Source organism: Gossypium arboreum, chromosome 11, assembly GCF_025698485.1.
Source record: "Gossypium arboreum isolate Shixiya-1 chromosome 11, ASM2569848v2, whole genome shotgun sequence".
NCBI classification, from domain to species: Eukaryota; Viridiplantae; Streptophyta; class Magnoliopsida; order Malvales; family Malvaceae; genus Gossypium; species Gossypium arboreum.
In genome coordinates, this window is record NC_069080.1 from 5,077,060 (window position 1) to 5,090,528 (window position 13,469).

At 33.3% G+C, this 13,469-nt stretch overlaps 3 protein-coding genes across 6 annotated transcripts; 2 read left to right on the top strand and 1 right to left on the bottom strand.

Moving 5' to 3' along the window:
• Window positions 1-367: 367 nt before the first annotated feature.
• LOC108479340 (60S ribosomal protein L30-like) lies at window positions 368-2,099 on the top strand. The gene is made up of 5 exons (XM_053022111.1): window positions 368-558; window positions 668-773; window positions 928-1,029; window positions 1,697-1,765; window positions 1,854-2,099. The coding sequence occupies exons 1-5, from the start codon at window positions 538-540 to the stop codon at window positions 1,892-1,894; spliced, it is 339 nt and encodes a 112-aa protein (XP_052878071.1). The 5' UTR covers window positions 368-537; the 3' UTR covers window positions 1,895-2,099.
• Window positions 2,100-2,427: 328 nt separating this feature from the next.
• LOC108479337 (glutathione hydrolase 1-like) lies at window positions 2,428-5,203 on the bottom strand. Of its 2 annotated transcripts, XM_053022110.1 has the most exons (7): window positions 4,941-5,203; window positions 4,496-4,833; window positions 3,901-4,419; window positions 3,581-3,816; window positions 3,246-3,510; window positions 3,032-3,169; window positions 2,428-2,950 (listed from the first exon to the last, which is right to left on the bottom strand). In XM_053022110.1, the coding sequence occupies exons 1-7, from the start codon at window positions 4,945-4,947 to the stop codon at window positions 2,711-2,713; spliced, it is 1,743 nt and encodes a 580-aa protein (XP_052878070.1). In that variant the 5' UTR covers window positions 4,948-5,203; the 3' UTR covers window positions 2,428-2,710. The 2 variants fall into 2 exon arrangements, with proteins under 2 accessions (XP_052878070.1, XP_017637367.1); XM_017781878.2 differs by lacking the exon at window positions 4,941-5,203 and having other exon boundaries at window positions 4,496-4,934.
• A 4,713-nt stretch (window positions 5,204-9,916) lies between these two features.
• Window positions 9,917-13,348, top strand: LOC108479403 (uncharacterized). Of its 3 annotated transcripts, none has more exons than XM_017781974.2 (7): window positions 9,917-10,070; window positions 10,261-10,416; window positions 10,725-11,060; window positions 11,154-11,200; window positions 11,606-11,668; window positions 12,486-12,618; window positions 13,088-13,348. In XM_017781974.2, exons 2-7 carry the CDS (start codon window positions 10,290-10,292, stop codon window positions 13,102-13,104), a joined length of 723 nt encoding a protein of 240 aa, XP_017637463.1. In that variant the 5' UTR covers window positions 9,917-10,070; window positions 10,261-10,289; the 3' UTR covers window positions 13,105-13,348. The 3 variants fall into 3 exon arrangements, with proteins under 3 accessions (XP_017637463.1, XP_017637464.1, XP_017637462.1); XM_017781975.2 differs by having other exon boundaries at window positions 9,918-10,070; window positions 10,152-10,416; XM_017781973.2 differs by having other exon boundaries at window positions 9,920-10,070; window positions 10,163-10,416.
• The last annotated feature ends 121 nt before the right edge of the window (window positions 13,349-13,469 follow it).

Consider the following 13,469-nt stretch of genomic DNA (forward strand, 5'->3'; position numbering starts at 1 on the left):
CAGCCTTTTACAATCGATTAATTTGTTAAGATTAAGATTATGGATAATAGTTGATTGAATTTTAACTCGATTAGTATAAATATTATTGTCAATGCAGAAGGACGTAAATTTAAGTGTTTTGAAGCGCATTATAAATTTAAGTGTTTTGAAGCGCATTATCCTCCTATTTATGAGTTGAGAGGGGCTATAAGTATTTTTGAATATCATATAAAAAAGAGTATATAAAATCAGAAATTAGGATAAAATTGTTTAAAAAAATTACGGAGAATAAATTTAGATTAAAATTAGTGAACTCTTGTTCACCATATTTTAGGTCGACCCAAAGAGTAAATCGGGCCATATAAAAGTGATTTTGGGTTGGATCCAGCTGACATTTCATTTTATCTTTTGTTCTTGTTTGTTAAGTTTAACGCATAAAATCTAAAAGGTGAAGGGTACTATAAACCCTAGAGTCGGCTTCAACATCGTTGTTTGAAGAACCCTGAGCAGCCGACCCCCCCCCCCCCCCCAAAAGACCAACTAAATTCACCAATAAAAATGGTGGCCAGCAAGAAAACGGTGAATACCCTTCGTTATACTCTCTTTCATTTGTTGATTTGTTTTCATAATGTCAAAAAATGAAACTGAAATAATCATATATATGCTTTTCATTTTTCGGATTTAACAGAAGAAGACCCATGAGAGCATCAACAACAGGTTGGCTCTCGTTATGAAGAGTGGGAAATACACTCTTGGTTATAAAACAGTGCTTAAGTCCCTCAGGAGCTCCAAAGGTTCTTTACTCTCTTCTCTTATTATTAATATTTTTAAAATCTGGGTTTAATTTCGTTTTCTTTCTTTTGCCTTTTATTCATTCTGGTTGTTCGTAGATTTTTAAGATCTAAATTTTTTAATGAAGAAAATTTGGGGTTTGTCGATCTCTTATAGGGAAACTGATTATCATTTCGAACAATTGTCCACCGCTGAGGAAATCTGAGATTGAGTACTATGCAATGCTCTGTAAAGTCGGAGTTCACCATTACAATGGAAGTAAGTTTTTTTCCCCGGATGCTTTGCAAATGCCTTTTTTTAAAAAAAAAAAAATTCTGATGTTTGTAATGCGGATTTATGGTTGGATAGGAACTTTTTTTTATTGTAATGTCTTCTACTTTTTGCTAAATTGACCTCTTTAATTATTTTGTGCGATTGTTTCCCTTGTTCAACTTTACCTGGATTGATGCATTAGGGATAATAGACACTAAAATATTCGATGTTGGCTTTATGTGCAATTGGTAAAGATAGTTGGTTATGTGCCCCTGCCCTCAACTTATTGCTTTGAATTTGATTTAGATGAACTTAAACTCTTCTTCGCTTACTTGATTTTGGTTTTCTTTGATAATAACTTTGGATAGACTAGATTCTTTTGAATTACCTATTTCTTGCAATATTGTTATTTCATTTAGAACTGATTTAGTCAGTTTTTGAGGCATCTTTCCTATGGAAGAACATTCGATTTTATGATACAACAACAAGTATCCTGGCTTGAGTTGAATGTTTCCTGTGTTGTATTGCCAATACTTTTCTTCTCCACATGTGTCAATGATAGCCCAATCGGAAAGAGGCAATTTTTCAAACAAACATGGTTGATCGATCTTAGGATTCCTTTGTTGCTTTTCTTTCATTTGTCTTGAAATCTAATCTCTCTTTAATTATCCAGACAATAATGATCTAGGAACTGCTTGTGGGAAATACTTCCGTGTATCCTGCTTGAGTATTGTCGACCCTGGTAAACACCATATCTAAATTCCAATAATTACTTGCCTCTACAACTCGATCATTGATGTTTACTAACTGTTTCTTTCTCTGCCCTGCAGGTGATTCTGACATCATCAAGTCTCTACCAGGTGACCACTAAGTCAATGAAGGTCTGGTTCTCTATCACAGCAGAATGATGATGTTTCTTTACTTCCTCACGATATTATTTCCCTTTGCCCTCAACCCATTTTGTTTAAGAATATTTGGTATTTTTCTTAATGTTAAGTTGTGGATGTTCTTGCTAAAATTTGTAGCTTGAGTCAAGATTTTGTTTTGGTTAATGAATATTCTGAGTTGCTTGTTTACCTAGAGTTTCTCCAATTAGTTTTTAAACTTTTCATTTGCAAATACACAGAGTTATTATATCCTTTATTTTCATACTGTTAACTGGATCCTCATTTTCTGTTTTTTATTGGATTGATTTGGTCGAGTAATTATTTTAATAATAAATAAATTTTTTCCAATTTAGTTTTAAAAATATATGACTGTTTAATGTAAAAAATGTATTTTATCATTCTTAAACTACTGAAAATGAATTTTTAGGACTGGCCTAAGTTTGATCTGAATTGCCTGATTTGATTTGGGTTAGGAATTTGTATTAAAAATATATACGGGCAGGGCCAGGCACCGGTGTTAATGAGAGAACACTCTTTAAGTGTCATTTCATCCAACAATAAATGAGCATAAGAAATGGCCTAGTTTCCTAGTGAAAATAATGAGGTTGTTCACTATAAGACGCTAAAGTGATACGGGGTTCACAAACATACTTTTGGAAGGGAGTGACAAGCATTCATAGTATTTTTGGTAGATAATTACTGGACTGAAATTAACTAGGTTAATTTTAGCAAAACTGGGTTTGATTCTACAAGCAAAAGAGAATAATAATACTAATAGAAGTGAGCACGAAAACGCCGGATCAGAAACCAGCAGGGATCCCTCCTTTTCTAGGGTCACTGACTGCCACAAGTTCTCCACTGCTTCCCTTGACCTTACGACCTTCCAATTTATGAACTATAAATTGGCTAATCGCCCCACCTGCTAGGCCTCGTAAAATATGACCCTTTTTTTGAAGGTCACTCCTGATTCTACTTGAAACTTCGAAGTGATCTCCAGTCACTGTCGTCCAATTCTCGTACATCACCACATTGGGTATCAGCTGCATCAAACAGACGTTCTAAGCTTAATGGATCAAAAAACTCAATGCTAAATTATTCGTATTTTTCTTCAGAAAGAAAACCTGATGGTAGATCCTGGGAGCCATTACAGACGAGAGAGGATCCATCCCTCGAGCGAAATGGTTCAAGAAAACCTCAGTAGTCGCTGCAATGATATTGGATCCCCCACTTGCACCAACCACTCCTTTCAACTTCTCATCCTATAAAACACCTCACTGAGAACCAGTTTCCAAAATCGGATTAGATTATGCTTTTGAAGTCATTGAAGTAACAAACCTTCAACACAATAGTGGGTGTCATAGACGATAAAGGCTTTTTCCCAGGGCGGATGAAGTTGGGTGGTGCCGGTGGAGGCGTATTTCCGGAACTGTTTATAGGCATGGAGAAGTCATCCATTTCATTATTGAGGACTATTCCAGTACTTGGCGACAGTATTTTTGATCCAAAGTATGCATTCACTGTAGTAGTCATAGAAACTGCGTTTCGATCGCTATCAGCGATGGATATATGACTAGTTCCATGATCATGAACTTGGCTCCACCTGCCAACAAAAGTTGATCACATGGAAGAAAGCAAATCATGAGGATATAAAAATGTAAAAATGATTTTACCTTCCACCGTAGTGATTGGGACCAAAAGTCATGTTGTCATAGATTGTGCTCTTCAACTTCTTTGCAAACTCGAGAGAGATCATATCAGTTACGAATTTCGAAACATCGACGAATTCTGGATCACCTAAATTCATCCTCACAGCAAATGCATGCTTCAAGGATTCGATTAATCTATGGATTCCGAGCGACCCCGAAAGGCCGGAAGGGACTGCATACTGTGTAAGAATGTTCAATGCCTGTTAAAACAAGAAGAAAAACAAAGTTCTAAAATTTCCCTTTTCTTTCACTGTTATGATAAATTACAACCAGGTTACACTTACAAGCACCATTGAAACACCCCCAGAGGAAGGAGGTGGAATACTAAGAACTTTAAGGCCTAGAATATTAGCTGAGATTGGTTCCCTCATTTTAACTTCGTACCTCTTCAAGTCATTTAATGTCATTATCCCTCCAGCTCTTTGAATATCTCTTACCAGATTCAATCCAATGGATCCATTATAAAATGGCTTGGTACCATATATTGAAATCTTTCGAAGAGTTTCTGCTAGTTTCTTGTTGTAACATATGTCACCTACTTGCAGAAGCTCCCCATTTGATGTGAAGACCTGTCGGAGCCCTTTATCTGCCAAGATTGCTGATTTCGAACTTTCCATCTGAGTTCGGAGATATGGCGAAATCTTGAACCCTTTTCGAGCAAGAATCTCGGCCGGTTTCACGAGCCTTTCCCATGGAAGCCTCCCATGTTGTTTCCAAGCTTTGTGAAGGCCTGCAAGTTCCCCTGGCACCGCTACAGAGAGAGCTCCTGTTGCCTTTAAAGCAGCATTTCCAGCATACATGTTCTGAAAAAATGGAAGGAAATGAAATTAACAATGAAGAAAATTGAAGTAAATTTCGTGTATCAATTAGTATATGCACCATGGAAGCTTTCAATGGCGCCGTTTCTCTCATATCAAATGCTTGTGCTTTCCCATTAGCTTCCCTTAGTAGCATAAAGGCTCCTCCACCTATGCCACTGGATGCAGGGCTTACAACGCCCAAGCAAAGCGAAGCAGCCACCGCTGCATCAACTGCATGACCTCCGATCCGAAGAACATCAACCCCAATTTTCGAACATCGGCCATCGTCAGTAGCAACAGCACCTCGATGCGCAATGACTTCCTCTCGTCTCCGTTTGGTAGAACCACTTATATTTGAAGCAGCAGGCGACAACAGAACAAATAGAAATGCAATGGAGGTGCATAACAATCTCAGAACTGCAACAAAAAGAATGGAATAAAAAGAGTGTTGAATTAAAACAACATACACAGAAAGGAACATTATTGTGTGAAGGGAAACAAAAAGGAAGACAAGAATTACTCACATGACATGTTTCTTCTCTGTTTTGTCCTATTTCGTTCAAAGACGAATTAAGTTTCTGAAATTGGAGCTTAAAAAAAAAAGTTCCTAAAATTATAATCCAAGCAAAAACCCTTTGGCAACTGCATTATGTGCGAGTAAATTTGAAAATTTTCTGTAAAAGCTATCAGGTATTGGTGCAGTTCCCTAATCACACCAACAACATTTTTTTATGTTAAGAGGGATTGTAGGACAAATTAAATTTTTTCTTCTAATTTTCAGTATTTTATTCTTGAAATGAATTGTCTTTATAAATGATAAAATAAACACAAAAAATCAACAAAATAAAATCAATATTTTTTATATTTTAATAGTAAATATCAAAATATTATCCTTTTACTTTATACAAAATTAAATTAATAAATGCTCCTATAAGACTTCAAAATCGTATGAAATATACATAAGAAACAAATATTTGATTATTTTCAAAAAGAAAAAGGAAAAAAGAAACAAATATTTGAAGATTGGGAATTGGAAATTTTAATTAAAATTAATGAATAAAAACAACTGGTTGGGTCTCAATTTTTTCTTCTTGTAAAATATATTATTATATGTATTAATAATTAATAAAAATATAAAGCACGATATTTTTTATCATATCTACTTTTTTGATAATATATTTAAAACTATCCATAGTTTCTCTTAATTCATAAATAAAAGAATAATGTACTTCAATGCATTCGAATTGGCATCTTCCTATATTGATAACAATACTTATATTAGTCGAGTTAAAATTCAATCAGCACTTCTAAAGTCTTAAATTTAATGAATGATGTTAATATAAAGTAGTGGAAATGGGAAATATAGTCAAACATGTTCGAAAAATATTAATTAATTCTCAAAGTAGTCTGAAAACTGTGGCATTAGGAAGAGAATTTGCATTACAGTATTTGAAATGATAAAACATTTCAACAAAAAGACAGCTCAAATATTGGAAATATTGCTGACCTTGCAAAACGACAAAAACAAAAGGGTGAAATAGAAACAATAAAAAGTTAGCCCAATGCTGAAAATGTTGATTACCTAAATGTGAACCGGTCCGCACGTTTCATTTTTTTTTTTTTTAATTAAGTGAAAGTTTTTTAAATTATTAATAAGATTATGTTTTGGTGATTTAATTTTGAAAAGTTATAAAATAATTATTGAATTATTTGAAATTTTTTATTTAAATTATTAGGTTGATAATTTTTTTTTTCAAGTTTAGTTAGTTAGTTCTAAGTAATAATTCGATAATTAGTACGGTAGATAAATACACATTAATGAGTGGAAGAATATATCTTAGATCCAAGTTGATTTGACGTTCAATGTTAGAGATTGAAGAAGAAAACTATTTCATGAAAAAAAATTAGACTGATGAAGAGAAGGAAAATGAGAGCTTTTAATTGGTACAAATAATACGAACAGAGAAGATCATATAACAACGATTTTAATATCTCGGTGACTTAAATGAAAATTTTTAAATAATTTAATAACTTTTAGTTGGTATAATTTATTGTTTTAAAGTTATATTCAATTTATTTATAAATAGAATAAAACATCACAAAGAAAAAAAAATACATAAACCAAAAAAAAAAAACTCACATATAAGTTATAAAAAATTGAAAATCACTTAATAAATAAATAACTCAATCCTTAATCCTTAAAACAATTAAAGACATTTGAAACAAAACTTTGAACTTACTTTTTCTATTAGATCATGCCTTGAAATTTAAGCTCCAGGGGCCCATCTCCATTGCTCGTCATTTAGGCAGATTACTTAAAAGTCCCAAAAGAACTCTAGCTTTTTCGGATTCATCATTATTCCGGAATGCACGAACTAAAAGGCATCTCAATTACACAAACACGACCAAAAACATAATGATCGATACGAGGAAATTATTTTGTAATTTTATAATATTAAAAAGTAATTTAAATATTTTGAATAATCTAAAATATACAAAATTATAATTAATATAATATATAAACATTATAAAAATATTTAAAGAGTAAAATTTGATCCATGCGCGTATACGGTCGTTTTCAAGATGGAGCCTTGAATCATTTTATTCATTGACATTGGAGACTTCACTTCTTTTTTTTGGGTCAATTTCTGCCTTTGGTCTCTGTATTTTAATTAATTCTTATATTTTTTTTAGATAATTACATTTCATTATCCTGAATCAGTTAACTGCTACAATCAAAACCTTACAAACATACGAAAACCAAAACAAAATTCTTTATATTTCAATCAGACCCCAATTTGAACAAATGTGAATATTTAACATCATCCACTCAGTTGATTTGCTTACCCAACAACCTTGTTTGTACAATTTGCTTAACCTTCATCAAGATTGCACCTGCAGTTGAATGAGGCTTGCCAAAATATCTCACGTTCCTCTCACCCCATATAGAATGAATATATGCACTCCATGCTAATTTAAGCACGACATAAGGAACTTGCCTTTGAATTTAGAGACAGCCCAAGCCAACTCCTGTTCCCAAGCTCTTATAGCTCTGTTAGTGTTGCAAAGCTGCAGTATCATTTCCAAGACATTCGAAAAGTCATATTAAAAAAAAATATGATTTCTAATTTCAGCAACCCTAGAACAAAGCAAGCAGTAAGTATCGACACAAATCAATCCCTAGTAGGCAACCTACTCAAAATTAGCATCCAAGCAACAATAGAATGCTTAGAAACATGCAAAGAGAACCACAACAATCTATGTCAGCACACTTTCCTTCCCTTTCCTCTAGGATCCTCCCACAGTCTTGAATAAGCTATCTTATAGCCAAAATTCTGTGCACATTATTACCGGCAGCTAACTCCTTCAACTTAAGCATTCCTCTCCAATTCCAGCTACTTGTAGAATTAGGAGCAACATCCCGAAAGCTTCTTCCCTTCATAACATACTTCTTAATACAAACAATCCAAAGAGAACCTTCCTCTGCAAGGATGCTTCGAACGTAATGCAAAATGCAAGCCTTATTCCATACTTCAAGATTCCTCAACCCCAGCACACCTTCTGATTTGGGAGAACATATTAGATACCAGCTTACCCTAGCACCATGTGCAACCCAATTTTGACCTTTCCAAAAGAACCAAGCACAAATTTGAGAAATTTTCTAAGGATAGCTATTAAAAGAAGAAACTGCCTGCACCAATAAGACTACATACTGAATACAACAACTTTATAAGTTGAAGCCTTCCAGCATAACTCAGATGCCTTGCAGACCAGCCAGTGACCTTAACCAATATCTTATAAATCAAAGCTCTATAGTTCGAAAACGTCAGTTTCCTAGATACAAAGGGGCACACCCAAATATCTAACAGGAACCAATCTTGAAACCAATAATGCTTCTCATAAGTTCCACCTCCTCTTCAGAAACACTAGCAATAAAGAGCTAACTTTTTAAAGCATTAACCTACAAATTAGAAAACATATAAACTCCTTCCGTGTACAGGTGTTCAAGGGTCAGGTTTGGCTCATCCAAGATATTTAGATCATTTTTTTAAGTTCAAGTCCAGCTCAGGCCAAAAAATGAGTTTTTTTTTTGCCCAACCCCAGCCCAATTTAAGAAAAGTGATATTGGGCTCAACCTAATTTACCCATATTTGATAATTTAAATTAATTTTTATTTAAAATTTAATTTAAAAATATAATATAATAAATGTACTAAAAATGCTAAAATAAAAGTTTTTAACACATTAAAAATATTTATATTAAAAATACAAATAAATATAATAAATATTTTATTGTATGAAATATTATTTTAAAATTTTATATATTGGGTTGGGTTATTTAGTTGGATAAGTTTTTTTTTGAGTAATGAGTTTAATTGTTATTAGGTTAGTGATTTAATATAAATTTATAATTATTATTCAACATATAATATTAATATATTTTTGTTATGACATAATATATTTGGGTCGGGTTAGACGAAACTCAGGCAAAAAAATATTGTCCAAGACCCAACCCATATAGGAAATAGACCTTGAATTTTACTCAAGCCTATTTTGTGGACCTTATATTTTGTCTAAATCCTCTCACTTTTTGGGTGTGCTGTCAAACTTAGATTGGTGGCTCAACCTATGACTAAGTCTAGTATACACTAAATATCCACCATAGAATCAAGAAAATTCTTTGCAAGTATGAGAAGATCATCTGCATGAGAAAACTTATCTCTAAAGCATTTAAGGTGATATTTGAAAACTCCATAATACATATTGAGCCACCTCTCTTTTAAGGTCCTAAACGATATATTCATTACAACAATAAAAAAAAGACAAGGAGAAAAAAGATCTCCATGCCTTGTTCATCTTTCCTCTCTAAAAAAAATTAGTAAGTTTTCCATTAAATGACATAGAAAACCTAAAAGTAGTGATACAAGCAGCAATCCACTTGACAAACTACTTAGAGAATCCCATGACTTTTAGAACAAAGAGAATAAAATCCGATGGTGGAGTCAAAGGGTTGGCAGGGCACTGGCCCTCCTAAAATGAAAAGGTTTTCATTTAAGTCCCTTTATAAATTTTAAAATTTTAAGATTAATAATGGTAGAATTACATTTTAATCTTCAAATGCTAAAATTTTGATTTCATCATTTAAAAATGACAAAAATATTGACTATCTCACCCTAAAATTTTTTTGACTTCGCCCCCGATAAAATCCGCCTAAAGAAAAGAAAAATTACAAAAAACAAATCAAATTATATAATGTGTAAATATTGATGATTAAACTTTTAAGAATCAAGATTAAATTGACATATTTTATAAATATTGAAAGTTAAAGAAGCTATTATGCAAAATTTAAAACTTGTCATCGTTAGAGACTAGTGACAAAAAAAGATAATATTAACTAGTTAAATAATTATTTTGTAATTTTTCATTTTGTAAGTTTTTATAACGAGATAAAAAAGAAAAACAAAAAACTAGGTGACTAGTATTATTTTACCCATTTAAATATTCCCTCAAAAAAGAGTTTATATTTAAAAATCCTTCAGAATTACAGGAAATTCAAAAGAAGAAGGCGGGACTTTCTTTTCTTCTAAAAAAAATTGACTACTCGACCCACTTCCACATCTCCGACGAAATTCTTCTCTAAAATTGTAATTTCAGGTCTGCTTTTTTTCCTTTTATTTTTTATTTCTCTAGTGATTCCTAGATGAGTCGAGGATTTGTTGTTAATTTCATTTTTAGTTCAATTGTAGCGGCGCTTTCCGTGGATGAAGAAATCTCGGTGCCGAATCGGGTTTTTTTCTCTTCAAAATTTCAAATCTTGAATGTTTATGTGCTTAATCTACTTTAGGGCGATAAACCCAAGAAAAATCCGTGCAAATGGCGAAACGTAGAGCCAAAAAAACTGTTAAAGAAGTTCCAGCATCAGCTGAATGCGAAGTAGAAAGAAATGACAGAAAGGAGGGCCAAAATGAGGAGAATATACCCGGATTAATCGATCAGGAAGGTATAATTTGCTCTTGAATCACGTTTTTTTATAGCAGAAATATGTTTGAATTTATATTATATTTTGGGTATTTGTGCATTTTGCCATCCATTTTGTTGTAGACCACCTTTCGGGGATATAAATAAGTAATTAAACCGTGGAAACTGTTTTGAATTGGTATTATAGGTTGGGTATTTGTGTATTTTATCATTGATTTTGTTTTAGAGCACTTTTTGGGGATATAAGTTTTAAGCGAATAAACTATGGAAACTGCTTTGAAATTGCACACATGTTTATGTCATTCAATTGTTTTGCTTTTTCTGTAACAGTTGAGCGGCAATGTGCTGCAATTAGGGCTCTTCGTGATGTAGAGATTGAACATATGCTGACTGCTTTGCGATTATTACGCTCATACTGCAACGAAGAGCAGCTTCAAACACCTGCATTGCAATTTTTTAATGACAATCTCCCAAATCTATCAATTGTAAGAAATGCAGAAAATGGACAGTTCGAAGTGCAATGGAAACACGAGGATGGCAACATCTCCATTCACGGTGCTGATGGAAGAGATGTACACGCTTCTCTTTTACATCGTATGTCCTTAGTTTATGCAAATTGCCCTTCCATTCCATCATTCAGTGGCTTTGAGTTGTCAACTGAAGCAGGTAGCTTTACAACTTACGCAATTTATGGTGCTAACATCAATTTTGATATTTCATATTGATTTTTTCTGAAATGAGTTGCTTTATTGATGGCAGCCAGAAAGAGCCTTCTACGGGTTGACAGTCAACAAATCAAGGACTTTGTATGTTCTCTTTACCCTACATCAAAAACTCGGAAAATAGTAGAAAATAGCTTAGTTTGTTCTTTAAAGACTGAGGAGCTATACAACATTTAAGGGGTGATTGGATGTTGCTGCATGTGTTATTAACTTGAAGAATGGAGGCTGCCTTTATTCTAGCGTATTATTATTTTCTATGTCATTTTGCATCTCTTTTTGTCCGAGACACAAATTTCAATCCTCTTACTGATCATGATCTAATTATAGACAAACAAAAATTGGGTTTCTTTGGGGTTTAACACATACCCTTTTTTGTGTACTGTTGCAAAATGTAGTCAATCAGTACATTAAAGCATGTTTGACCTGTCATCTATTCATTGATGTTACGTTATGGACCAAAGAGTTCATTATAAAGTTTCTGTTTTGCAGGTTTTGGAGGGAACATCTGAGAGTCAGATGTTTGGAATGCATGATGGTCTTCAAACTCCTGGGGTTTGTACTTTTGTTTCCCATGCTATTTCAACCTCTTTTGTTTGTAAACCAGGATTCCAATTTATCATTTTATTTGTGTGTGTTGGAGGGGGGGGGGGGGAATTGCATCGGTAATAATAACTTGGTTTTCATCACCTTTCTCCATTTTCGAACTGTTGAAGCTTCCCTGAAATGATTGTTGTTAACATTTTGCATGATTCGGAAGGCTGAAGTTTCTTATGATGATTTTAAGTTTTACTTAATATCAAAATGATAGCTGGAAAAAGGAAAATGGTTCATTATGATGAAGAAGACCATTTGTAATTGGTAGGGAAAATTTAAACTGTGAAAGCTTGTTCCTAGTTGTATATGCTAGTTTTGCTGTTTAAGTCCTTTTGTGCTTGTTCCAACTACTGAGGATGAAGTGGCCCCCTTGTTTATATAACTTAGTCATTGGACTGAAGAAAATGGGGGAAGGCAAAAGCTTCTTCTTATGAAATGTTCAATCATTAGATACTATCATTGCAAAATTCAGTCAATGATCAATAGGGTGAAACCAGAAATTTATATTAGGGGTGTCAAAGTTGAATTATAAATTTTTGGGTGTCAAAGTGCAATTTTACTATTGTATTAACAAAACTAAAATGTTACTACATATCTAGACATTGGTATAAAGTATGATCCTCAAATTGTTTGGAAAACTAACTTCAAAAAATTTGAAAGTATCTGTGTCAAAAACATTTGTATCCAGCAATCACACCTGAGAATGAATAGCATAATCTTTTTGTCCACAAAAACCTTCAATTGAATGATTTATCTTATATTGCTATTATTTCAGGTGACCAGCCAAAGGTTATCAATTGGAATGACACCCAAAACAAAGAGGTTGCCTAAGCCTGGGGAGATTCTTCTTTCAGTCCATGGATCACCCCTTGGTGTCTACAAAGAGGAAAATATGGAAGCCATACATGGTATCATTTTAGTCATGTTTTCCCATTTTCTTTCTAATTTTCAAGGTCAATGCAGGTTTTGGCCCAGTGCCTCATGTCCCCCTTGTGGGGTTTGATCCTGCAGGACCAGGATTTAAAATTCTGGCACGTGCTCTAAGTTTGAGGGGTTATCTCATTTCAAGTAAATAAAATTCAATATTCTGCAGGAACTTGATTTTGTTTTCTGCTGATTAAATAGAACTGGTTTGAAACCTCTCAACTAAACCTATCCAAGGACTGGACTATCTTTACATGGCTGGCCTTGGACAAGGTATTACAAATTTGAGCTGGCCTAGCTCGGCACGAATCAAGCTGGCAGGCCATTCCAACCCGGGCTTCTACAATCGAATCAATTTTGTTTTGCTTATTTGAACATAACGGTCAATGTGTTTTCATTTATGTGCAAGATGTTCTTGTATTGCATTCTCATTTCTGAAAATTCTGCTTGCAGAGTCTGAGGAGGGGTGATTGACTTTAAATCGATGCCACAATGGCCAGAAATTTCTGTATGCCCTGGAATCATCCTACGACTGGATAATATTGTAATACACTGTGATATCTTGAAGATGGCCCTGCTTCTGAATTATAATTAGGATCTGTGTTGTTACTTCTCGAATTTGACTCAGTTGTTCGAGTCAAATTCTAGTATATTGATGCTTAACTCGAGGACACTCATTAGCTTAATCAAGCTTTTAATATTTAATATATATAATTTTATTTTTCTGGTTAGTATTGAATATATATGTTTTCTAATTCAAACTTAAATTCAAATATGAATAATCAAGTTTTAAATCAAATATAATTATTAAACTTGTTCTTTTACTGAGTAACTA

What these genes read in the sequence shown, in the direction of transcription:
- LOC108479340 (XM_053022111.1), top strand. Translation starts at nt 538, where the DNA reads ATGGTGGCCAGCAAGAAAACG. An exon ending in GTCCCTCAGGAGCTCCAAAG is followed by an intron (nt 774 to 927) that starts GTTCTTTACTCT and finishes GATCTCTTATAG; the next exon opens with GGAAACTGATTATCATTTCG. An exon ending in CTTGAGTATTGTCGACCCTG is followed by an intron (nt 1,766 to 1,853) that starts GTAAACACCATA and finishes TCTGCCCTGCAG; the next exon opens with GTGATTCTGACATCATCAAG.
- LOC108479403 (XM_017781974.2), top strand. Translation starts at nt 10,290, where the DNA reads ATGGCGAAACGTAGAGCCAAAAAAACTGTTAAAGAAGTTCCAGCATCA. An exon ending in TGAGTTGTCAACTGAAGCAG is followed by an intron (nt 11,061 to 11,153) that starts GTAGCTTTACAA and finishes TATTGATGGCAG; the next exon opens with CCAGAAAGAGCCTTCTACGG. An exon ending in GTCAACAAATCAAGGACTTT is followed by an intron (nt 11,201 to 11,605) that starts GTATGTTCTCTT and finishes TCTGTTTTGCAG; the next exon opens with GTTTTGGAGGGAACATCTGA.
- LOC108479337 (XM_017781878.2), bottom strand. Translation starts at nt 4,897, where the DNA reads ATGTTCCTTTCTGTGTATGTTGTTTTAATTCAACACTCTTTTTATTCC. An exon ending in CCCAATCACTACGGTGGAAG is followed by an intron (nt 3,511 to 3,580) that starts GTAAAATCATTT and finishes TTTTGTTGGCAG; the next exon opens with GTGGAGCCAAGTTCATGATC. An exon ending in CACCCACTATTGTGTTGAAG is followed by an intron (nt 3,170 to 3,245) that starts GTTTGTTACTTC and finishes GGTGTTTTATAG; the next exon opens with GATGAGAAGTTGAAAGGAGT.